Raw genomic sequence first — 26,226 nt, forward strand, 5'->3', positions numbered from 1 at the left:
TCCTCTTTCCAATGATATATAAAACGCCGCCCTACGCCTTTTAGTTTTTGCTATTTTTTCACTATTTTCGCGATCAAAATTGCTGCGGCCGTGAATTCGATCGCGAAAATAGAGAAAACTAAAAGGCATAGGGCGACGATTTAGGTGTTGTCAGAAAGAGGAGAAAGACAGCTTTAAAATGATATCCATCTTTCCATAGTTACATTGTATTACACAGGGCGACTTTTTCTCAAAGTCAGCAGCTCCATTCAGCAGCTGAATGGAGCTGCTGACTTTGAGAAAAAGTCGCCCTGTGTAATACAATGTAACTATGGAAATATGGATATCATTTTAAAGCTATCTTTCTCCTCTTTCTGACGACACATAAACCGATGCCCTAAGCCTTTTGGTTTTCTCTATTTTCGCAATCGAAATCGCGGCCGCTGCAATTTCGATCGCGAAAATAGAGAAAACTAAAAGGCGTAGGGCGGCGGTTTATATATCATTGGAAAGAGGAGAAAGAGAGCTTTAAAATGATATGCATCTTTCCATAGTTTCTGCACTGCTCGTGGGCCCTTTAACACAATCTCACTATGGCCCATGTGCAAATCACTTTTTCTCCTAGATCAAGCTTTCTCAACCAGGGTTCCTTGAGGACTCTGCAGGGGTTCCTTGGCATTTTACCCCATCGTCGGGGAAGTATAATAGATCGTATTATAATAGGGGGTACTGTAAAAAGAAGCACTAAATTGGGGGTCAGAATAATAATGATCACATAAATAAAAAGCACTAGGATAAAAAGACAGTATAATGATTGGCAATGTAATAGGGGGTAGTGGCAGTTGCCTCCTGCAGATCAAAAAAATACTTGCAGGGGTTCCTTGAGATCCAAAAGTTATTTGCAGGGTTCCTCCAAGGTAAAAAGGTTGCGAAAAGCTGCCCTAGATGATATTTTCACACCTAAAATGCCTTTTAAACCAACAATCAAGAAAATAATCAGAATAATTTTGATAATACCTTTTCGCCTACAATTTTCTGTACATGCTGAAGTTATTTTAAAGAGAAGTTGAAAATTATCACCTAGGAGAAAACTCAGGAGAAAAAGGTAATTGCATATGGGCCGCACCCTGCCTGTCTTGCTCTAACCCTAACCCTCAAACTATACTAAAACGAAGATTAACCCAATACCTTTAACTTCTCACTAACCATAACTCCTCCCCCAACTGTATAGCCTTAAACCTTATAGCGGACCCTACTGGTTTCCTTAGTGAAGCCATAACTCTGGCCTTTTACCTAAACCAAGCCTAAAATGTAAAATTCTTACCAACTTCCCCCTTACATGTCAGATACTCTTCTACCACTCATGATGGGTTTGCTCCATGGACCATCTAATGCAGTTCTCAGGACTTTATTGCTTTGGCCACTTCTGCTATGTGAACATGCAGGCCGCCTGAGTTACAGCACTGATAGGCAGAGCGTGGACTGGGGAAGCAGTGTGAACTGACAGTACACACATGCCAGACGGCGGTAAGACTGCTACCATTACAGCGCTGGGATAATCCTTATGCTAATTTTATGCAAATATATGCAGCTTGAAAATGAGCCAATTAAATGCTACAGTAACAACACTTGATTGGTCTCTTTTTACAACTGCATACATTTGCATAACAATTTTGCTTCAACTCTGAATTATTTGCATCCCATTGACTATCCCTAGCAGATACTAGTAAGCAGGGTGGGGTTCAGTCCACAGGACTCCTCCCATATTGGGTATGTCACTCTGATACAGTTTCTCAAGGTAAATACAAGCACAGAGTGCACTTTGTTGCATGCAGTGTGTCAGTAGCTGCCATTCCTGGTTCTTGCATCTGGCTTCTTGCTCTCCTTGGCAATAGAACACCTGCTTGATGCTGCTAGCAGTTACACACAGCATGAGGCATCAATGTGGACAAGGCTGCTGTTAGCAGAAAGGTCAAATGGTATTTTGAGATACATGAACCTCTTATTTTAATCTCATTAGAGCTAATTACAAATGTTCTGGGACTAGTATGAGCAAGATCCATTGTCTTCCTTGTAGTAAGCACTGACTTGTTAGAAACTCAATTACAGTAAGTAATTTCACTGGAATTGTCATTATGTTGTCAACTTAATATTGCGGACTTGTGTCAGAGCATTTACTGCTCCTCACAGGATAGTGAAAAGAGTAACCTGGCATTGGTTGTGCAAGACTAGTTGGATGGATACACTAAAGGTAGCTATATATCACTCGACTTGGCGGCCAATCGACCATCTGATTTGACAATTATCGAATGAAAATCTTTGCCAACTAGTGTATGCCCAGTCGACAATGCAATCAATTTCGTAATGTATCCATCGGACATGCTGCAAGATGACGGGCCGTCATGGTCGATCGAGTGCAGGATGGTAATGGCGAGCGATATCAGGATAAGTGACAAATGTGACGAAACTCCCGGCACTGTTCCCACTGGTGTATAAATGTGCCCCAGGTGTGTGCATTTTATACATTCCCTGTCCTGTGTCGCGCATCGCGCATTGCGTGGTACCTATCCGTCTTTCGAATCCCACACTCTTCCTTTAGTGGTATCAGAGAAAGATTAATCTCTTGGTCAAATCTGCCCATCATTGCTAGCTAGGAAAACCTCAATAGTACTGGAAACCTGATGCAACCTGCAGGTAGAAGTCAAGCCTACTTTAACAAGTTCATGCATCAGGGCTGTGGAGTCTATGCAATTTTTGGTCTCTCCTGCCCAGGCTCTACCCAGGCTTCCCAGCAGTTTGTTGCCCCCTGATAAAGAGCTTTGTTTGCTGGGAGGGTAAATGGTTGGCGAGGTCCATAAAATACTTCAAGAAGCTGCATCATTGACCAAGGATGCCTTCGAAAATGCAGAGGGTGACCCACAAAGCCTCTAGAGTTGGTCACATAATAGCTGGATAAAGATTAAAAAAATGAAAATATTTATTCACTGTTTTTATATTTGTATATTCAGAGGTGGGAATTAGAGTATATATATATTTTTTTTTTTTAAAGATTCTTTATTTTCAACATATAAAGGACAGAGTACAAAATAGCAAAGACTTGCTTATCTTATTTCAAACTGAACAGACGTGTAAGCTTCACAATAAACTTTATCAAGGTGATATCGTATACCACCTGACAGCACCCCCCATAATATACTTGCATTTAGAGACCATCCACTGCAAGAGGAAACCCTTAAAGTTTTGGTATCCTGGTGCCCCGTAGGGATCATACAGCCAGGTACCTGCTATATTAGAAGTTAACGGATCCCTTAATTTCCTTTTGGGAGCGCTAAGACTTAACATTTACTGCTATATATTAGCCTTGGTGCAGAAAGAAAAAAGAAAGGAGAGAGACAGGAAAAAGAAAGAAAGGAAGAGAAGAGGAGATAAGATTTCGGTGGGTTGGAGGTGAGCACAGGTATTATTCCCGGCGGCGTCCATAATTCCTGAGAGCAGTGTCAGGGGGCCGTGAATGGATAAGTTATCCGGACATGAGGGTGGTGAATTGAGGAGACTCTTTGAATTCAAACCACCAGAACCATGTTTTCCAGAATTGTTCTGACCTGTCATATATAGTGGCTGTCAAGTCTTCCAGCTGGCAGATTCTATCCACCTCCTTTAGCCAATCTCTCAAAACCGGAGGTTCTTGTGACTTCCATCGTCTAGCGATCAACGCTTTGGCAGCGTTTACTAGGTGTCTAGTAAGAGACTTTTTATACTTTTTGATGGACCATGTATTATGATGGAGAAGGAAAAATTCCGGAGAATCTGGTGGTAGGAAATCTGTCAGCGCATGTATCTGTGTGCGTATATCAAGCCAGAAGTTGGCGAGACAGGGGCAGGACCAGAAAATGTGCAACAGGGTACCTGGATCTTGTCCACATCTCCAGCAACTAGGAGAGATGGAGGGATACATCGCATGGAGTCTCGATGGAGTGAGATACCAGCGCGTAAAGATTTTATAACCCGCTTCCTGACTGCTCGATGATATGGATGATTTGTGGGCAAACAGTAAAATCTTCCCCCATTGTTTTGTTGAGAAGGAGATGTTAAGGTCAGCTTCCCACTTCAACTTCAAATCTGCGGACGGCTCATCTGTATCATTAAGCAGAGAGTACACGAGAGAGATAGTTCCTCTGATTGGTCCCGATCCCCTGCAGGTTTGCTCAAATAGAGTGAGGGGTCTTCCTAGTTCAGCCCTGGTACCCTGTTGCAATAGAAAATGTTTAAACTGAGTCCAGCTCCAGTGGTCCAATGCCTGGGAGTTCAACACGTTCCTTAAATTGGGTAAAGAATTCCATTCCCCCTCATGAATGAGATGATATGCGCAGAGCGGCTGGGCATTGCGCCAAGGAGGGTAACTCCGGGGGGGCAGACCTAGAGGGAATGCTGGATTATTAAGAATAGGTAGAAGTGGCGAAGGCCATGGGGAAATTAGTCTGCCAGATCTATATTTAGCTAAGACCTTGAGGGTATGGGTAACTAACGCAGCGGCAGGGTCTAGCGTACGCCTCGATTGAGTTTGCCAGGGGATTAGGCTGAGACTATCTCCTGCTAGTTCTTCCTCCACCTCCACCCACCTCTTCTGGGTGGCGTGTCTATTCCAGTCAATGATTCTAATTAAAACTGCTGAGGCATAGTATAATGCAGGGTTTGGGACCGCCATACCCCCCATTTCTTTAGGAGCTGTTTGCAGCGCATATCTCAGTCTAGATTTTCGACCTCTCCAGATGAATTTAGAGAATTCCTGTGTTAATTGTTTGAAGAATACAGCCGGGATGTATATAGGGAGAGTCTGAAAGAGGTACAATAAACGAGGCATGATTGTCATTTTGATTATGCACGTCCTTCCGAACCAAGAGAAATGGGGTTTATCCCATTTTTGTAGGTCTGATTTAATTCGGTTTAGTGCGGGGGTAAAGTTGGTGGCCATTAGGTCTTTTGGATGAGGAGTAATGTGTGTGCCCAGGTATTTAAGAGCTGTAGGTGGCCATTTAAAAGGGAAGTTGGTCCGCAGAGTATCTTTTAATGTGCCCGGAAGCAAGACCCCTATTGCTTCACTTTTGTCATAATTAATCGAGAGATTAGAGAGTAGTCCATAGTCCTGGAATTCCCGTACCAAATTTGGTAGGGAGATATGTGGATTTGTGAGAAAAAAAAGCATGTCATCCGCGTAAGCTGCGACTTTATGGGAGGATTTCTTAAGAGATACTCCTTGGATGTCTGGGTTAGCTCTGACTGTACATAAGAAGGGTTCGAGAGAGAGTGCAAAAATCAGCGGGGAGAGAGGACAGCCCTGCCTCGTTCCATTACGTATGTCAAAGCTATCAGATAGCACTCCATTTGCTTTTACTTTAGCGTTAGGTGAGGAGTATAGGGACATTATGCGTCTGCACATTTTGGTGGACAGACCAATATGCTGCAGAGTACCCTCTATGAAGTCCCAGTCCACCCTATCGAAAGCTTTTTCAGCGTCAGTGGAGAGAAGAAGGATAGGGGTGGACTGGGACCTTGCCCAATGGACTAGGTTCAGGGTGCGGATGGTGTTATCCCGTGCCTCCCGGCCTGGGACAAAGCCTACTTGGTCCGGGTGAATCAAGCCACAAAGAGTAGGGGATAGTCTATTCGCAAGCATCTTGGCATAGATCTTTAAGTCTACATTGAGCAGCGAAATAGGACGGTAGCTCTGGCACATCGAGGGGTCTTTCCCCTCCTTGGGCAATACTGAGATATGCGCTGCAAGCATTGTGGTCGGGAAATCCAAATTTTCTCCCTGCCTTTCGGAAATAGCATTGAAAGCCTGTAGCATGTATGGGGTTAAAACACTTTTAAACTTCTTATAATATTCGGAAATGTATCCGTCAGGTCCCGGGGCCTTCCCTGTGGGTAGTTGAGCCAATGCTATTAATAATTCGTCTTCCGTAAAGGGTTCTTCTAAGGTTTCAATATCCTCTATAGGGAGTGTGGGCATGCCTGACTTTGTCAAGTATTCAAATATTTTTGTACGTTTAGATTCAGGGGAGGGAGCACCAGCAGAGGGGGGAAGGTTATACAAGGAGGCATAATAATTCCTAAAAGTTCGTGAGATATCATCATATTTGTGCACCAGCTGTGAATGTTTATCCTTGATTCCAGATATGTAATTAGAAACTTGCTGGTCTTTCAGGGCTTTAGCTAGCATTGAGCCACATTTGTTGCCGAATTCATAGAAAGAACGGCGGCACCTGGATGCTGCATATTTAACTTTGTGGAATAGTAATTTCCGAAGAGTTTCTCTCTTACCTGACAATTCTAACAAAACTGTTGGAGAATTGCTCCTTTTGTGTTTTGTTTCTAGCTCCGCTATAGAGGAGAGAATATGTTCCACTTCTTTGTCACGTTCCCTCTTTCTCCTGGCTCCCTCCCTGATCAATAGGCCCCTGATGAAACATTTGTGCGTTTCCCACAGGATTAATGGGGAAGTGTCCTCCTGATCATTGAAATGGAAGAATTCCTCCATCTCAGCCTTGATTTTTTCAGATATTTGTTTGTCCTCTATCAGGGAGCTATTCAGTCTCCAAGAGGCGGGGCCGCGTCTGCACCCTCCCAGTGAGATCTCCACCGTGACAGGCGCATGGTCCGAAAGGGTCACGCTGCCTATCCCGGGAGAGGCCGACACCGAGAGAAGGTTGTGCGAAAGGAATATGTAGTCAATCCTCGAGTAAGTATTATGCGGATGGGAGAAAAACGTATAATCTTTTGCCGAGGGGTTGTGCATTCGCCAAACATCTACCAATTGCATGGAGTGCAGAAGAGAGTGGCACTTTCGTAATAATTTCTGAGATACAGGGCATCTCCCCGAAGAGGAGTCAACTAATGGATTCAAGGTGAGATTTAAATCTCCGCCCAGGAGGACACTTCCTTCCGCAAACGAGTGCAAGCGGGATAGGAAGGATTGAAGGAAGGAAACCTGATTCGTGTTTGGTGCATAATAGGAGCCTATAGTAATTTTTTGGTTGTGTAGAGTGCCTTTAATTAGGTTGAATCGACCTTGCGGGTCCCCATATTCGTCAATTAAAGTAAAGGGAGTGTCTTTAGAGAGGAGTATCGCCGTACCCTTCACCTTGGCCTCTTGGACGGGGCTACTGTATAGTGTTTTGTAATATTTATTATAAAGTTTAGGTATTTTGGGCTGTTTGAAGTGGGTCTCCTGTAGACACACAATATTAGCATGCTCTTTACGACATAAATTGAGAACGGCCGATCTTTTTTCTGGGACATTCAAACCCCTGACATTTAAGGACAGCAATTTAAGTGACCGCTGGAATGTTGGTCACTAGTAGACGCTCCCCGGGACCCGTACCCCCCAACAACCCACGTTTAGAACAGCAATTCTGTAGAGAAGAGAGAGAGAGACAAAGCAGAGAGGAAATATAGAGAAATGAAGTACGCAGAAAAGTGCGTATAGAGCACATTAGGAGCAAATGAGTTGAATAAATATTGTTGCTCACCCATCGTGCTCGCCAGGAAGCAGTCTCCTGACATTGGATAACGTTGCCTCGGGGCCTCATGGGCACCATTTTATGTCTGGCAAATCCCACTGGGGTAGGGGAACTCAATGAAAGGACCTCAGTCACGGGACCCCGCCCCGACCATGTACGCATCGCTAATAACATCTTAATACATTAACCTTTTGTCCCTTTTAAATCCTATAACCCCCCCCCCCCCAACAAAAAAAATTATAAACCTCAGGCATATTAATAGTTAACTAGGTATCTTATCCCTCAAACGGCAGGAAGAGCATAATATAACATTTCCCCTCCCCTGCCGGCCCTCCCAGGCCCCCCAGGGTGTAACAAATTAGTTTACAGTGGAACATTATGAGGGCCCACCCCACTCTCCGGGAGGCCCATCATGCTTGTCCCATAGGGGATAGGCCCCCGCCCAAGATGCTACCTGCATCTCCCAGACCCACATCAAGTCCCCTCGCCCCCAGGAGTCCACCCAGGAGATCGCCGTGACGTGACGCACAGGGAGAAACACTGCTGTAGTGCTATTCGCCGGAAGGCGGAAGGAGTAGAGCCGAGGCGCCACCGTACCTTGGTTAAAAGAGGCTTGTGGTAGAAGGCAGTCATAATTGCCGCCACCTTGAGAACACAGGGGCACCCAGGCTCCCCCCAGGGAACCGCCACAGCGCCCCGCGCGTCACCCGATGCACGCCACGCCAGAGCCTCCCCCACCCGTATACAAGCATGTTTATCCTGTTAGCCCATTAAGTCACATAACATTGAGCAAATATATAGAGTATCCCGCCATCCCCATCTATCGGGAGAGACACGAGGCCCCCCACCGACCCCCACGACCATTGCATACATATATATATATATATCGTTTACCTGAGGAGTGCATTACCCCATGCCGCGGGAGGTGAGGCGCCGGTGCCCATCCTTGCATAGTAACGGGGGAGCCGAGGGGAGCGGGCAATTAAGCCCCCTCCCCTCCACCCCCCATGCTAGGGCCCAGTGACGCCCCACCAGAGCCGCTCAACCATTTCACCCATGCATTAAATCTTCGGAGGCGTCAGGCTCCCATACCGTGTATGAGTGAGAGCCACCTGAGCCCAGAACACTACACATTGTTTCTTGTAAATTCAGGCAGTTTTTCAGCTTTAAGGTCTCTGTCATGGTTTCTTCGGGCAAGTGGGGGGGAAGAGTCCATCAAAGTGCGCATGGGGGCAAAAGGGGGGCAAAGGGACCCGCTGAAAGAGTTCAGCTGCGTGTGGTGGGTACCATAAGATGATGCCGCATTTTGCAATTATGTGAGCACTGGGAGTCACAGGACACGGGGCAGTATGTAATCAAGCGGGCAGCAGGGAGGAGGGGAAACAAAACTTACATTTCGACCCACTTCTTATCGTTGCTTGCGTGGCTTCTGCGGCCCTGCAAAATCCATTGTGTCAGGATTCCATTCAGGAACCGCCACTGTGGGGATGTCCATTACTCGGAAGAATTCCGGAAGATCCTTTGGGTGGCGGAGAGAGAAAGACTGAGTTCCCTTCTTCACCATCAGCTGAAAGGGGAATCCCCACTTATATGTGACTTCTTCAGGGGACAAAGACTGCAAAAGAGGCTTTAGCGCCCGCCGCTGAGCCAGCGTGGAGGGTGCCAGGTCTTGAAAGAGAGACACCGCTGCTCCTTCCCAATCCAGATTGCCTTTCTTCCTTGCTGCTATCATGATCTGCTCCTTCTCTTGATAATTGTGCAGCCTGCAGATGATGTCGCGTGGCTGCTCCTCCCTTCCCGGTGCAGCCCGGAGGGCCCTATGCGCTCTATCAAATTTTAGCTTTTGGTCCGCTGGTCTATTCAGAAGTCCATTAAAGAGGGTGCGTAGCGTGGGTATAATATTATCCGTGGAGACATGCTCCGGAACTCCCCTCACCCGTATATTGTTTCTGCGTCCTCTATTCTGCATGTCCTCCATCTGGGTGCGCATGGAACGGGAAACTGTAGATTGTCTCTCAGAGTCTTCGCGTAGCTTAGCCACCTCCGCTTTCAATGATGCCAAGTCTCCCTCCACTGATGTGACCCGATCAGCCAGGCCATTGATATCTGCATGGATGGCGGCTATTTCGGATCTCGTGGAGGCGACTATTCTTTCGGTCTGTTCCTCCATATCTTGCTTGGTGGGGAGCCCCTTCAGGAATCTCCATATATCCTCCAGACTTGTAAGGGCGGATGGGCCCGACTTCAGAGAGCCTGAGATTGCCGGCGGCGAGGGGGCCTGTTCCGCCATTTTGTGAGTAGCCTGGTTCTCACCTCGTGCCTGGAAGTACCTAGTTAGAGGTCTTTGTGAGGGGGTATTAGGGCACTGCTGGGCCGAGTCACCCTTCTTGGTTCTTTTCATGCCACTTCAGGTCAGCAGGGAAGGGATTCAAGGTCAGTTTGAGCTATAGAAGACGCTCATGGCCGGGAGCTGAGAGAAAGCGCGTCCTCACCCTTCCATTGCAGGCTCCGCCCCCGTATATATATTTTTTTATAGACAACAGACTTTTTTAATTGTAATTTATTTGACACCAGCCAAACAAAGGGTTAGATGTAGACCATAGTTAAAAAAACAAGATCTGGCGCTGAGGACCTACAAAAGACTAACATAATATTTCTGCCTAAAATTTGGGCTTTACATTTCCACTGAAGACCTTTCAAAATACAACTGCAGCATGTCAGTGTCTTCTGCCTTCATAAAATGAATGTGTCAGATGTGTCTGCTCCTCTAAGGGCTGGTTCAGACGGACGTTTGGAGGCGTCGCGTTCGTTGGCGTTGCGGCGGCAATGCGTTCGGGCTTTCAGCAGCGTTCGCATTGCGTTCGGATGCGGTCGCGTTTTTTCTTCCCCTAGGGGGACATTACCCGTCGCGGTTAACCGCCCCTGGAAGCAGCATGTAGCTTCCAGGGGCTCCTTGAACGCCAGTGAAAATCGGGACCCGAACGCCGCGTTCGTGCAAACGCGCGTAAAAGCTTGGTACAAACGCTCCCATTCACTTGAATGGGAGCGGTTAACGCCAAGCCCTGAACGCTGGCAGTAAACGCTCTGCAAGCGTCCGTCTGAACCAGCCCTTAGTCAGGTTGGGATGAGCCCAGCCTCAGGATCTCTCATTGATTTCCTCTGGAACCCGTTGCTCTGCCTGCTTTATCCCATTGTACGGTTTCTTTTTCATTTGTTTGATGGAGCTGACTTTGAGCATACAGTACAAAATAAACAATTACTGTGTCACCATTTGACTTTTATCAGTCATGAAATCCATTAGAGGTTTCATTGAAATAGAAACTGTAAAAAATAAGTGTACTGTGAAACCTGTATCCCTGGGTCTGCTTTTGTCTTTTGGAAGAAAATCGTCTCTACAAAAATAGAGCAGTAAGGCTGAATTTCCACCAGGATTAGCTGGGATTTTGTTGCGCATGGTTTTACCCAACACGTACGATTGTATGCAATAAACACATGCGATGTCAAGTGCCGTGCAACATTTGTCAGTGAATGAATGTGCACGGTGTTTGGAAAAGCAGCATGCTGTCAGCTTTTTCCGCACACTTACAGGCACAATGCCCCACCAAATGAACCAGCCCAATGATTATAAGTGGGCTGTCAGTTCTAATGCGTCTTTTGTTCATGTAAGTGCCATGAATGTGGACACATCACTTGCTATAGTGTGTAGGGTTGGTGACAGACATGTTTTGCCCTGAAGAAGGGACTGACGTGTCCCAAAAACATGGCTTTGTGTCTGCATCAATAAACCATGGCTGTGGAGTTGGTATAAATATCATCTGACTCCAACTCTGACTCCTCAGTTTATGAAACCGCTGACTCCAGGTACCCAAAATTGCTTCGACTCCAACTCCTCAACTCCCACTCCTCAGCCCTTGCAGAGCTATGGAGTAGGTACAAAAATCATTCAACTCTGACCCCTCAGTTTATGTGACCTCTGACTCCAGGTACCCAAAAATTGCTCCAATTCTGACTCTTCAACCCCCAACTCCACAGCCCTGCAAAAAAACATTTATACTTATTGAGCCTTGTAATATATTGTGCCAGTGCAGAAGCTGGAGTATGCCCATGTGTGGGGAGGGCTTCCATCTGCTCCTTTGTCAGAGGGATCCACAGCAGCCAGCAGTCATTTGTCAGTAGTTTTATTGTAGCTTCAAATTTTTTGAAAGCGAGAATACTGATACCCTCATTTCTGGTCTGACTGAGGGTTCGGGGATGCTAAATAGGAACTAATACGTTGCTTCTTTTGTGGCTGGATAGTATACTGGTTAAGGGCTCTGCCTTTGACATGGGAGACCAGGGTTCGAATCCTGGCTAGGTCAAGTACCTATTCAGTAAGGAGTTCAAGGCAAGACTCCCTAACACTGCAGGGTGGCCTCTTGAGCGCGTCCCAGTGGCTGCAGCTCTTGAGCGCTTTGAGTCCGACAGGAGAAAAGCGCTATACAAATGTTTGGAATATTATTATTATTCTTTTACTGCCATGTTTTGTTTGTTAACTCCTACATGACCGGGTTGCTTTGTTTGTCTGTTGTGAAGCAGTGTTTTATAACCTTGCTTTGTCACATGATTATAACTGGCTGTTCTGAGTGCTCTGCACCGTGACTGCCAAACAATATCTAGAGAACACAGGAGCACACAAAGTGCTGGATGTTAATTTACCACCTGGCACAAGACCTTGCCGAGAGGACCTTCATTTGCAGTTAGGCAGCCACAGTGGGGTTAAAGCTAGCTCATTCAACCATGCTTGCTATAATAGTTCACCATGCTGAGCAGGAAAGTCAGCAGTCGAAAGGTCAGCTTAATGTTTCATGATTGTTATCGGCACATTGCTGTTTAGCTTATCTGTACATATAACATATTCTGACCAGTGGGCTGCTGTCATGGAAAATGATATGAGACACGTACAGCAATGCATTGTGTGTTCTCCCCCTCACCATTGTATCATAGTGACTCAGCACATGAACTATGGAAGATAGACTTCTCAATACTTCATGTGAAAAGTTTTTTATCATTTCCTGATACAGACGTGTTCTACTCAGACATGCTGAGCAGAAGAGGCATGACTTAGAGCCTATTTTCTTCTACAAAGAACTCCACCCATCGCTAACATATATATTTCTGTTCTATGTAGGTCTAATCAGCTGCATGAGGTAATGTGCCAATGTCAAATTAACATGAGGGCTTTTGAGATACGGCATGGGCATTGTGGGAAGGGACATGGCTTGTACATCATGATCAGTGCTGAAGTTACTGTCTGGTTGAACAGTGGGGGTCACATGACCCCAAAGTTCAGGACTGCCATAGATGAGTATGGCGGGGACACATGATTGAGGATTTAAGTACCGTATAAGTACAGTAACACTCAAGTCAAGTAGCAGTGCATTGACTTTAATCTGTTCTACATTATTCTACTGTTAGTGACATTTATGGTAAGGCTATTGCTATTCCAGAATGTTCAGAATTATACCTTAATCTCTTTTAACTGCGGTATCCTTTAGTTGAGTTTTGTAATTCTTATAATCGTATTTTTACACGCACCCTTCTTTTCTCATTCTCATCAGGATTATATGCTAAGGCTTGTGGAGCACCTTGTTAACATGACAGGCTTTTGTAGTAAGATGGATAGTGCTAATCACTGGCTGTGGTTACACAGGGAATGGAACAAGCAGGAGGAGATTTCCATCAGTAATAAATCAATGGTCATTTCTCTTGTTTACATACATTGCCGTCACATGAGAAATGGACCACTGTTGTTTACTTGGAGGGATTGCGTATGTTGTCGTGTAACAAGTATCCGTTAGAATCCAGTTGATACACACCATCAATTTTGATTGGCCGATGACTAGCCAATTTTTCGACCTTGTAGGAAAATGGCTTTTGAAACAATTAATACACTTATATTTCAGTAGGCTTGATACAGAGACTATAAAGTCTAAAATAAACGTTGTATGTATCGTGCTATAATGACTTCACCGGCATTTTTTTACCCTCCAGGCCCCGTGTGCACCGGCTTCAAGCGCGTAGCCCTTCCTTACAGCAAAACACCATGTTGTTCTTTCTACTCAAGACTGAGCATGCCACGGAAACGGCACAGCATGTCTCTGTAAGGGGGTGGAGCTACACACCAGAAATGGGGGCACATGGGGCTTGGAGGTTGAATTGGACAAAAAACTCTGGTAAAGTAGTTATTAATTTTTAGGAGAACATGATACATGCAATGTTTATTTTAGACTTTATAGTCTCTTGCATGTCTCCCATAGAGGCATACATGTAAAAAAGGCGCCCAGTATAAAGAACGCCGGAGAAAGCCACTACTAGAATATCGGTTATATTACAAATATTCTACTAGTTAATTATAATAGTAAAATATTGTTAATCTTAACCGATATTTTACTATGACCTAACCTAACCCCAATCTCACACAGAGCCCTACACTAACTGATCCCCTTACAGCTGCCTAACCCTAAATACCCCCTAGTGGTGGCTAACCTTAGGACACCTCTTCCACTGCCTAAACTTAACCCCCCCCCCCGGTGGTCCCTAACCTTAACCCCCGTGCCTAACTCTAAGGGCTTGTTCACACTGCAAGAGCTTTTTAAGCGCTAGTGATTTTGAAAAGCTCTTGCTAATGCAGTGCTATGGGGGATTTTTACAAATCACTCCAGTGAGAACACACACATAGGATAACATTAGCAAAATCTTTAAAAATCACAAAGTGCTTAGAAAAGTTCTTGTACTGTGAACAAGCTCTAAGACAACCCCCCATCCCACCCACCCCCACAACCTCGTGCTTATGCCTAACCTTATCCACTGATAACTGCAATTCTAACAGTTGCTATTAGGCAAGGGGGAGGGGGGGGGTATCTGTTGTTGTTAAATTTTCTATTACTGATAAATATTTTATTTCTATTATCTATAAATGTTCTGTTATTGATATATATCAATAAAGTGTTCCCCTGCGCCGCAAGAGCCGCTAATTACATAATTACATCAGACTCTATGCGTCACCCTTATTACAGTCAAGCTGCACGCGCCCTTTTTACCTGCTTTGCCTATAGAGACCAGAAAGGGAGACAGACAGCACTGGAAATACCAGTGACATTGGCCATAAAAGCAGTGCACTGGCCATCAATTCCATTCTTTCCTGCCATCACCATATCTAATGCTGGAGTAGTGCTGCTTCCTAGCAGTGACACAACACCACTGTGCTTAGCCTGTCAGTTATAGGAAGGGATATTATGAGAATAAAAAGTGTATGGAAGTGGTCACATTACTTCTGTTTATGCCTATTAAAGATGAACTGTAGTTTATTGTTCCAAACAAGCCCTATAGTGAACCATTAGCGATACATCCTGTCTGTGCATGTCACGCTGCTTCCTGTATGGGGTATGTCTCCTAGGCTGTGGGGTCACAGGGAAGTTACATACATTACAGTATATTGCATAATAAACTAGCTTAAAGCTAGGACACTGGCGGAAGGGTGCGTAATTATATAAAAATATGAATTAAATATTTTTTTTCTAGTTATGTCTTTATGTTTGTGTTGTGTGTGTGTGTGTGTCTGTGTGTCTGTGTGTGTGTCTGTGTGTCTGTGTGTGTGTCTGTGTGTGTGTCTGTGTGTGTGTCTGTGTGTGTGTGTGTGTGTGTGTGTCTGTGTGTGTGTCTGTGTGTGTGTGTGTGTGTGTGTGTGTGTCTGTGTGTGTGTGTGTGTGTGTGTCTGTGTCTCTGTGTCTGTGTGTCTTGTGTCTTGTGTCTGTGTGTGTGTGTGTGTGTGTGTGTGTGTGTGTGTGTGTGTGTGTGTGTGTGTGTGTGTGTGTGTGTGTGTGTGTGTGTGTGTTTTTTACGAATGTTAAACTTTTTGCATATTTTTTTGATTTAACATTATTCTTTTTAAATAAAGATCCCATGATGGGGCATCAGGTCACATGCGGCCCATTATGAGAAGCATGACTACAGTTATCTCTAAAATCCTGAATTCTACCCTCTTCATGTGAGGCAGCTTCCTTTCTTGTTTCCCTGCAACCAAACATTCAATGTTCTGTCCTGTGTCAGCATGGAGCATCTCTGTTCCACGGGCTCTTCTACCATGAGGCCTGCTTCCACATCACAGATGAGCCAGCTTTGTGCATTTGTACAATAATTAAATGAATAGTTCTTTTCTTTTTTGTTTCCTTAAAAATATCATATGAATCTAATCTGCGAGGTAGCAATGTCCAGAGCCATCCAGGACATGAATTGTAGTTGTATAAATAGGACATTTTAAGTGGACCTGAACTCAGAACTCCTCTGCTCTAAAAGATACACATCCGCATAATAACTTTTAAACAAAAAAAACATGTATTTGTTACGCTGATACAAATCCTAAAATAAATCTGCACAGTTTCTACTTCCTGATTCATGGAAGCAGACATATTGTTTACAGCCTGTGCTTTCAAATGGGCTTATCTGCTTACCTGCCATAGGCAGTCATGTGACACAGGAAAGGATCACATTACAACTTGTGACTAGACACAAATGAGGAGGAATTTAACAGGCTAAACTCTCTACATACTGTACATTCAGGGTGCATCTGTTTTCCTTCTGTCCTGTGCAAGAGTTCATTTCCACTTTAACCACCCTGGCGTTCTATTGATTTCGCCAGGGTGGCTGCTGCGCACTATTTTTTTTATTATTTTTTTTTTAAATCATGTAGCTAGCCTAGCGCTAGCTACTGCAGATTCCTTCCCCCCCTCCGATCGCCGCCGGCGTGAAGACCCGTCCGGAAATCCTGTTCTGAATGGGATTTCCTTTAGGGCTTCCCCGGTCGCCATGGCGATGAACGGAGTGACGTCATCGACATTGTGACGTCACTGGGACTCCTGATCCACCCCTCAGTGCTTCTTGGCACTGATTGCCCAGGCTGCGCAGGGGTCCCGGTGTGGGGGGGGGGGGGGGCGCCGTGTTATGCATCGGGTAGCGGCGGATCGACGGCGAGCGGCGGTGATCGTAAGTCACACGCAGCTAGCAAAGTTATTAAATTAATTATTAAAATCAGCCCAGCAGGCACCCTCTGGCGGTTATGGACGAGCTGAGCTCATCCATACCGCCAAGGAGATTAAGCAAAGCTGGGGGCTACTCTAACCAGACTGGCAACTCTTCCTTTCTCTTAAAGTGGATCTGAGATAAAATTTTACTCATTGCAGAATTGTGTTCCTTACATATAGTTTATAGGGCATTCCTCTCGACAAATACTTTTTTTTTGAGGGGAGTGACTTTTTTTTACAGGCTGAGGGGTGGAGATACAGAGCAGCTTGCCTGCGTTTCATCATCACAAGCAGAACATGGCTGCTCTCATTGTATCACAGTAAGAATTAATCATAAACTATTGAAGCTGTGAACTTTAGATAAGATATATAGACAAGTTACTTGTTATAGTTAGTTTTTCATCTCGGATCCGCTTTAACAGCACCCAGGCCGCCTAGCAACCTAATTTTTATTGGGCCATTCAGAAACACCTGGAGCCTGTCTGTACTGCCCCTGCATGAGAGGCTCCCTGCTACTACGCAGGTGCGGCTGTGCTTGTGCATGAGGAGGAGCACAGTCGTGATGTGCAGGAGGGTAGTGGCAGAGGACTGCGTGGAAAGCTTCTGCAGGATCCAGAGGCTTTCCTGTCCTTAGGTAAGTATTGCACCTTGGCAAGGACTGCTCTGCCTGCAATGTGCTCTGTTGTACACTGTTTGGCAAGGACTGCTGTGCCTGCAATGTGCTCTGCTGTACATTGTCTGGCAAGGACTGCTCTACCTGCAGTGTGCTCTGCTGTACATTGTCTGACAAGGACTGCTCTGCCTGCAGTGTGCTTTGCTGTACATTGTCTGGCAAGGACTGCTCTGCCTGCAGTGTGCTCTGCTGTAAGTTGTCTGGCAAGGACTGCTCTGCCTGCAGTGTGCTTTGCTGTACACTGTCTGGCAAGGACTGCTCTGCCTGCAGTGTGCCCTGCTGTACATTATCTGGCAAGGACTGCTCTGTCTGTAATGTGCTCTGCTGTACGTTGCCTGGCAAGGACTGCTCTGCCTGCAGTGTGTGCTGCCTCTGCTGTACGTTGCCTGGCAAGGACTGCTGTGCCTGCAGTGTGCTCTGCTGTACGTTGTCTGGCAAGGATTGCTCTGCCTGCAGTGTGCTCTGCTCTACATTGTGTGGCAAGGACTGCTCTGCCTGCAGTGTGCTCTGCTGTACACTGTCTCACAATGACTGCTGTGCCTGCAATGTGCTCTGCTGTACACTGTCTGGCAAGGACTGCTGTGCCTGCAGTGTGCTCTGCTGTACACTGTCTGGCAAGGACTGCTGTGCCTGCAGTGTGCTCTGCTGTACACTGTCTGGCAAGGACTGCAGCTTAACTATACTATAGTGCCTCTTTTACCTGCTATTAAGTAGTGCTGATGTCTCATAAATGGACTTGCGTATTGACTTGTGTGGGATCCCGCAGCAGCCGAATCTCCACATTTCCGGGCATCTTTGTACTGGCATAGAACTTGAATTGTTATTAACATAGGTATTCATATTGATTACAGCTGTTTTCACTCATCCCAAACAATAGCAGAGAAAAGAAAAGTGCCCACGTAATGGAAGTTTTAATGTCACGGGAAGTGATTAAACTACAGAACATTTCTTATTTTCTCTGAACGCTGAGCATGTATTTTTCTGTACGGTGGAATATGTTTGCCCTGTATTGTATAAGGAAATAAGCAGAGGATTAGTAAATATAGATTATTGCGAGCAATTAGTGGGCTGCTGGCACTCGGTTCCTAGTGACTCATCCATTATTTCACAGCTCCGCAGTCTATGTTTGATAATGGCACTGTAAAAAAATCAATGCACAGGAGGTTTCTGAAGCATTTTACAAAATGAAAAGCCTTTCAAGTGAATTCACTAAATATAGTGCTTATAACCTTAAAAAATGGCATGTCACTCATTTTCCATGGTGAGTCTTTTAGTGCGTCAGAGCCGCTTGAATGAAAAGTACAACTTGAGCCCCAAATGTGGTGGTGGAGGAGCAGACTTTTTCCACCTCATATGGCAATGTCCTGGTATAGCAGAATACTGGAGGAAAGTTGTGCGGCAGTTATCAACTATCACAGAGACCACACTTACACTAGAACCTAAATTATGTCTGTTTGGCCTGTTGGACGAGATAGATGGCCAACATCACTACCGCATATTTATACGCAAAACCTTATTCCTAGCCAGGAAAGCAATTATACTAAAATGGTTTTCCCCAGAATTTCCCACAGTAACCTTATGGCAATCCCTGGTTAATGAAGTGATCCAATTTGAAAAAGTACTGTATTCCCACAGAAAGTGCCCACAAAAATTTGGGAAAATATGGCAACAATGGCTAGATTCTCAGAGTACTGTTTGAACTTGGGATATATGACACACGCACGTCGCACTTGCCTGGTGGGGTCCCCCCCCCCCCCCCCTCTCTCGCCGCCTGTGGCCCCTTACTTTCCACTCTACTTACCTTTCCTTCTCTCTTAATTTCCCTCTTCTTACTCTGTCCTTCTCCCTCTTTTCTCAGGTTTAGTTGAGCTATGAGGTTCATGGCTAGGTTGATTAGTACAGATTATTATTTATATATAGACGTGAATATAATAATTCATTACTATTGTCACTTTCCATTTTGTACTTTATTACATTAAAGAACAAACAGTAGATACTTAATAATCAGACATATGTACAATGCATGTAATTTTTTCATTCTCTGTATAAGTGACAATGTAATTTGAATATTAGGTGGGATGCGGGTATGTTGCCTACACCCACCTTGCTGTTAAACCATTTATTCTGTCTTACTATCAATAAAACGGATTTAAAAAAAAAAAAAAAAAGTACAACTTGAGCTTTGAATCTTAAGTAAGAGAGTAACCTGGGGTCAGATATTGGGTGTAAAAGCATTATAAGTGACACAGAAAGCAGCGTTTTGCTGGAATGCATGGGCATTATGCTTGCTATTGTAGCCAATATATGGTTAAGGGCTCACAAAAATCGTGAAATGCAAATGCAAGCCCGTTTTACAATTTTCACTATGTTGGCCTCAATTGAAACACAGGAAAAATGCAGCAGAACTACAATTTGCTTTTTAGAAAATCGGAAACCCATTCAGTATGAATACATTCCCACAATTCCAATTTTATCGTTACTGTACTTGGGTTTGGAAAATCATAAGACTTTTCAAAAACAAAACGGTGTGAAAGGGCCCGAAGTGCTTAAAACTGAACAAACTGTGCCTCACAAAATAACAAGCTAACAGATAACACACAATGTTGCTCCTGTCATCTGCTCATTGTTCTATGTATGAGTAAGGAAGGATTAGCATATGTCAGCTTTTGTATGTCCTCCTAGAAGAGAATTGCAGAGTGTTGTCACTGGAATCAGTAGTATGGGAAGATTTTGCAGACAGGAATAAACTCTTCCCTTGAACATACTGCCATGCAATATCTTTATTTCATTAGTTTATCTTAATTGATTTTGTATGGCCATTATTGCATTTGCAATAGTAGTCTCTTAAATAAACACATTGTGCTATATTTACAAAACTTTGTAAAAGGTGTTGGCGGAGAGTGCATGTACAGCAGCGTACTTTCCTCCTCCTCCTCCTCCTCCTCCTCCTCTTCCTCCTTCCTCCTCCTTCCTCCTCCCTCCTCCTTCCTCTTCCTTCTCCTTCCTCTTCCTCCTCCTTCCTCTTCCTCCTCCTTCCTCTTCCTCCTCCTTCCTCTTCCCCCTCCTTCCTCTTCCCCCTCCTTCCTCCTCCTCTTCCTCCTTCCTCCTCCTTCCTCTTCCTCCTCCTTCCTCTTCCTCTTCCCCCTCCTTCCTCCTCCTCTTCCTCCTTCCTCCTTCCTCCTCCTCCTCTTCCTCCTCCTCATCTTCCTCCTTCCTTCTCCTTCCTCCTCCCTCCTCCTCCTTCCTCTTCCTCCTCCTTCCTCCTCCTTCCTCCTCCTTCCTCTTCCTCCTCCTTCCTCTTCCCCCTCCTTCCTCCTCCCTCCTAATCCTCCTCCTCCCTCTTTTTCGCCATTCTCTTATCTCCATCTTGGCTAGATCTGCTATTATGTCCTCCATCCATCTTGCACGTGGTCTTCCTCTTCTTCTTGTTGAGTACCGCCTTTCTTTCATAATTTTTGAGGCATATTTCCTTCCTCCATTCTCTTCACATGTCTCAGCCACCTAATGTGCTGTCATTTTATGTGTCTAATGGTATATATAAAGCAGCAATAATATAATTAGTAAAACTTGAATTAGGCAATGTACATATGGCATGTATAATGCCAGTTACACAAATTGCATATAGTGCTATGTAGACTGCGTAAGGCCGGAATATTCAGTGAATAAAACTCAACTTACAGTACAAAATATATGTATAACATATTATTGCTACACACTCTGTTTTCTTATGTAATGTTATTAAATATTATGTTTCCATTGTAATCTAAAGCCAGCTATGATTTATGGAATTGTCAAGAAATGTATATTGTATTTCCTTGTAGTTGGTGAAACAGAGTTCCCAGAATTGTCCTCTTCCTGTACCGAGCAGGAAGGTCTTCAGGCACTTTAGCCTATAGCACTTCAGGGCTGTCTAATAGGGTGTCAACTCAGTCATAGGTAGAACTATCTGTAAAAAGAACTACTGTTAGCAAGAATGCTTTGTAAGAACCTTTTAAGGCTGGTTCACACTGCGACGCAAGCACCACAGCGGATGAAGAAACTGAGCGGTAAGTGCATCCGCTCAGGATGTGCTTGCGTCCATTGTTCATATATCAGACATTCCAGTCCACTACTTCTGCATCGCCATTCCTCCTTTGTACCATCCGTCGTCATCCGCCACCTCCCTGAAACCTATCAGAGACCAGAAGAAGCATGGGGCTCCCTGCTGGATTGTAAAAGATCAATGAGAATCTTTCCTAGCAAAAGGGGAGCTTCTCATTGGTCCACCGTGAACTGATGAGAATTGTCCGTGTTGCAGCAGAGTTCCTTATGGTCTTTTGGAAACCAGTGGGGTGCCCCATGCTTCTTCTGGTCTGTGATACCCTGCAGTGGACCAAACGGCGGAACCGAATCCATGGGGCAGGTGAGCGTTTTCCATGCGGCGACCAGCCTAGTGTGAATTGACACTCTTCATTCCCATAGGCTTCCATTGCGTCCGTTAGGATGTTTGCGATACGGTTGCGGAAAATTGCAGCAGGTCGGGACTTTGCAATTGCGGTCCAGTGCATGTGCATTGCATTTGCGTTTTGACAGCGTGAACGCATCCTTTTAATAATGTCCAATTTTTGCATTTTAGAAAATGCGTTTTTTCCTGTAGCAGAGATCGAAAGTCGAAAAAGATTTTTTTTTTTAATCCTTTGAAAAAAAAAAAGGAAAAGGTGGTTTGATTTCTATGAGGGATATTAAATGATTTACTTATGTTTTTTATGTTTTTACACACAGTTTTTTACACATAAAGTTTATTTCTGTACATGAGTATTAATTGTGGCAGCATGTTTGTTTTTCAGGAATCACAGTCCATTGATGAGCTTTGGAGCTAGTTTTGTTAGCTTTCTGGTAAGTCCTGACTCATATGTAGCTACTTATAGATATATGTGTATAGATGTGGTTAATAAACACTATACTTTCCTCTGTTGGACATTCCTGATTTATGTACTGTAGTTCAGTTTACCCAGCCACCACCCGACAGATAACATTATTTTTTATATTTCAAACATTTTATTGAAAATGTTCAACATTCATATAGCTAAACCTCTCAAAATGTTACTGTCACTAACAGTAGGTAATGAAAATCTGACAAACCTGTCAGGTTTTGGACTAGTCTTTCTTCTCATGGGTGATTCTCAGTTATTTCTTTATTTACAAAAGCACTTACTGAATTGCAGTTGCACAGCCTAACTACTGTGAAAACGAGTAGGGAAGCTTACTGACATCTTTGTATTTATCCTTTCCAGGGAGTGCTTTTGTAAAAACATAAAGGGAATACTCAGAATCTCGTATGATGAGATGAACTAGTCCAACATCTGTCTGGTCTGTTAGCTGTTTACCACTTCCTGTAAGTGATAGCAACATAGGAAAACTAATTATAAATCAATCCCATGTGGCCATTGTGAGATCCTCTTTCTACGTATGTAGCAGTCTGGGGACATAACCGGAAAGAAAGACTTCTGCTGGGCATACACGGCTCGTTTTTGCCGCTCGATTCTCCCGTTCAATCGTTTCGCTGCTCAATTCTGCAATCGATTCTCTCATCTTCCACTTGTTTGATACATAAAGGTATTTGGAACTGATAATGAAACAGTTACCTTCCAAAGCTTCCCAAGCCTACTAACAAAGAATAAGTTTGTTTGTAAGCTTGGGCAAGTCATATTTGCCTTTGAATAGCTTCTGAGGTTAGGGTGGAGTAGTTATTCATGGATAACTAATATAATTGTCAATAACACTGTGTGAAGTCTTGAGCAATAACTCTGGGATTGTAAATGACTTGCCCAGACTTCGTTTTTAGTGAGACTCACAAAAACAAAATGGAAGGCAGAACAACAATGGCTTTGCTAGGGATGCATATATTGTCAGGACAGAATATACACAACATGTTCCGGACCATTTTGCCCTTCTTCGGGGTACATCTGAGGAGGGGCCAATGGTCTGCAACATGTAGCGTATATTCTGTCTTGGCAATACATGCTTCGCTAGCAAAGTCAGTGTTGTTCTGTCTCTCATTTGGTTTGTGTGAGTCTTAAGCTACATACACACGGGGGACAATTGTCCCCCATTGCATGTGCGCACGCGAACAGGGAGCGACAGCTCCCTGCCGGCGACAGCTGTCCACACGTCTCGCCAGAAAGGCAGAGACGCGCCGGAAGCTGTTTGTGAATGGAGCATCCCCCAGCCCGATGCTCCATTCACTCGCGTAGGTCTCCTGTCGCTAGCCCGCATACTCACGCGGGACTAGCGACAGTTCCGGCGAAGTTGCGGCGACAGCTGTAGCCGGCGATTGAACATGTCAATCGCCTGGCGACAGCTCCGACGGGCGACGGTTCGGGGCGCGCGCGTCATACACACAGGCGACCTGTCGCCGCAATACGCGCGTGCCATGTGGTTGCGGCGACGGCCGTACCCCGTGTGTATGAGCCTTAACAGAAGCAAGGAGCGAGCGACCTGACTAAGGTTCACTATCTACATCAGGAGATAGTTTCCCTGGTTGACTACATCCGTGGACTTTGTATGTCTTCGTTTTTAATGATGTGCCCCAACTTACTGTAGTTTTTAGTGCGTTTTTTTTCCTTATGATCCCTAACTCTCTCCTACTAAGGCATGTGCTGCATTGGATTTCTCATAATATACTTTTCTTGTAAAGAACAAGGACCTAAAGCTCAGGCTTAAACAGACTTTTCAGGTGTGGGGAAAGAGCAGCAATAAAGGCAGTGATAGAGGCAATGACCAGGGTAAAATACGGAGAACAGAAGATGCACATATCCTGTGTTTCCTGCCTGTTATGTGTACAGTATATGGAGCAGGCTGAACAGGTAATCCACACTCAACCCCCAGTTTTCATAAAGTTTTATGCACTACGGATGGGCAGGAGAATGTGTCAACTCTACTTGCCCGTCCTGGTGTATGTCCAGACCTAGAGATTTGTGACCACACTTTAGAGAGGAAGGAGGTCAAGTGGTGGGATGGTCTGTATAGGTGTAGAGCTACAAGTAAGAACAGCTATAACAAAGATTTCTAAAGAAGAAAATTAAATGGCATAAGTAATGTCTAAGCCACTCTAGATCTGGATCCAGTTTTGCTTTAAGCTGCAGATTACTTTCTGTAATGTGAACGAGCACAATTGCTGAATCGTGCTGTTTAAATTCTTTCATACCTAAGAACTTTATATGAGGAATGCTCAGTCAAAAACTTGTTTCAGGACAAATCCCACATTAGCCTCAATTCACTAAGCAGTTTAAACTAGTCTACTGATGGTTTTTAGTCTACTGATGGTTTGGTCAGTTGCATCAAAGAGGCATTCACTATTACCAAATGTTTTAGACCTGTTTTTTAGACCTGGTCTAAAACATTTGGTAATTAGGTCGGTAAAGCAGAGGAAATGATCAAAAGATGCAATTCACAAACGAGTACCTATGACTGACACCCTTCTCCTTTGATGAGCTCACCTCTGCATACAATTAAACTCCTGCATAATTAATTCAAAAGGTTCCATCCTCACATCTAAAATACCTCACAGAATTATTTTACCAACAGAAATTAGCTGGTCTGATCTCTGTCAGAAAAAGTGTACATTGTTACTCCTTGTTTGCCTTTGTGAATTGTGTAATTACTGAATGTTTTAGACCAGGGCCCATATGCAATTATTTTTTTCACCTGCTTTTTCTCCTAGGTGATATTTCCAAAATTGTCAATAAAATACCTTTTAAACCACCAGCAAGCAAGAAAATATGCAAAATAGTCCATTTCACCAACTTTTTGGTACTTTTTCAGTTGCAAAGTGCTGAAAAGTTATTTTAAATAGAAAATGAAGATTTATCTCCTAGGCGAAGACTCAGGTGAAAAAGTGAATTGCATATGGCCCCAGGTCTAAAACATTACACCAAACCATCAGTAGACTAAAAAACATCTGTAGACTAGTCTAAACTGCTTAGTGAATTGAGGCTGTTGTTTCCCTCATTATTCTTCCTTAAAAGAGTGGAGGGATAGCAAGAAGGAGATGAATAGGGAGAGAAACTAGAAGAAGGGACACATTTTACCAGAAAAAGCTCTCCTTAAACAAGCAGACCCCAAGATCTGTGTATCCACCCAGACAGTGTGTGACCATACACTTGACCCATAAGTACATATGGTAAATTCACCAGTACCTACCAAATGGAGGGGACAGCATTCAGACAGCAGGAACTTTCATGATTTATACAGTATATTACATATTCATATTCATGATATAGAGGGGTGGTAATGTGAGTGGCTCAAACCTGAATGCTGTGCAGAGGCTTTCATCCACACTGGCTTGAGATTCAGTACTACTTAGTGCTGGAGACCTAGGCTTGGACGGCATGCTTTTCTCTTCAAATATTTTATCATTTTAGAAATCGGTAAAACATCAGGCAGACATTCTTGTGTAAGGTCAACGTAGGTGTTCCAGTGAGGTGTTTTCAAGCATGTGGTTACCAGAGTCAACATTCAACAATCAGTGTACAACAATGTGTAAGGTAGTAACAGAATAACATTTGTCCCAAGTAGTTGCCACTGTAGGAACATATTATACTATCAAAGCTAGGGAGGTGACAGGTGTGTCGTTATTTCTCCCTCTAAGGGCCCAGGACCAATATCCATAGGTACTAGAATCTAAGCTGGTGGTTGCGCTGAAACTAGGTGTCCCATAGCAGTAATAATATACTTTGTGAGCCGCATAAGGGTAATCGGGTACCAGACTCTGAATTAAACCCCCCTCTGAGTTGCAATGGCTCGGAGGTAGGATAGTATTTTATTCCGACGGGGATTTCATCAACCATGCGGCTCACCCTGCACCCAGCTCACCGGCGGCGTACACATGCGTACTTATCTGAAAGCCCTCCTAGATACTCTCCAGGTCCCTGAAACGTCCACTAAGAACTTGCAGGAAAGTCATGCCTGGTCACTGTTATTTACCTCTACAGACACCTGCAGCTTTCTCTTGCAT

The 26,226-nt window shown here is 44.4% G+C and overlaps 1 protein-coding gene across 1 annotated transcript in view; it reads left to right on the forward strand.

The window, feature by feature from the left end:
• Nucleotides 1-26,226, forward strand: part of TTC39C (tetratricopeptide repeat domain 39C) — a 160,809-nt gene that overhangs the window by 56,474 nt on the left and 78,109 nt on the right. Inside the window, exon 2 of the mRNA XM_068237277.1 lies at nt 22,058-22,106. Within this exon, the coding sequence (XP_068093378.1) occupies nt 22,058-22,106 (49 nt within the window). The remainder of the gene's footprint in view (nt 1-22,057; nt 22,107-26,226) is intronic.

The sequence above is a fragment of the Hyperolius riggenbachi genome, chromosome 5, assembly GCF_040937935.1.
Source record: "Hyperolius riggenbachi isolate aHypRig1 chromosome 5, aHypRig1.pri, whole genome shotgun sequence".
Classification (NCBI taxonomy): Eukaryota; Metazoa; Chordata; class Amphibia; order Anura; family Hyperoliidae; genus Hyperolius; species Hyperolius riggenbachi.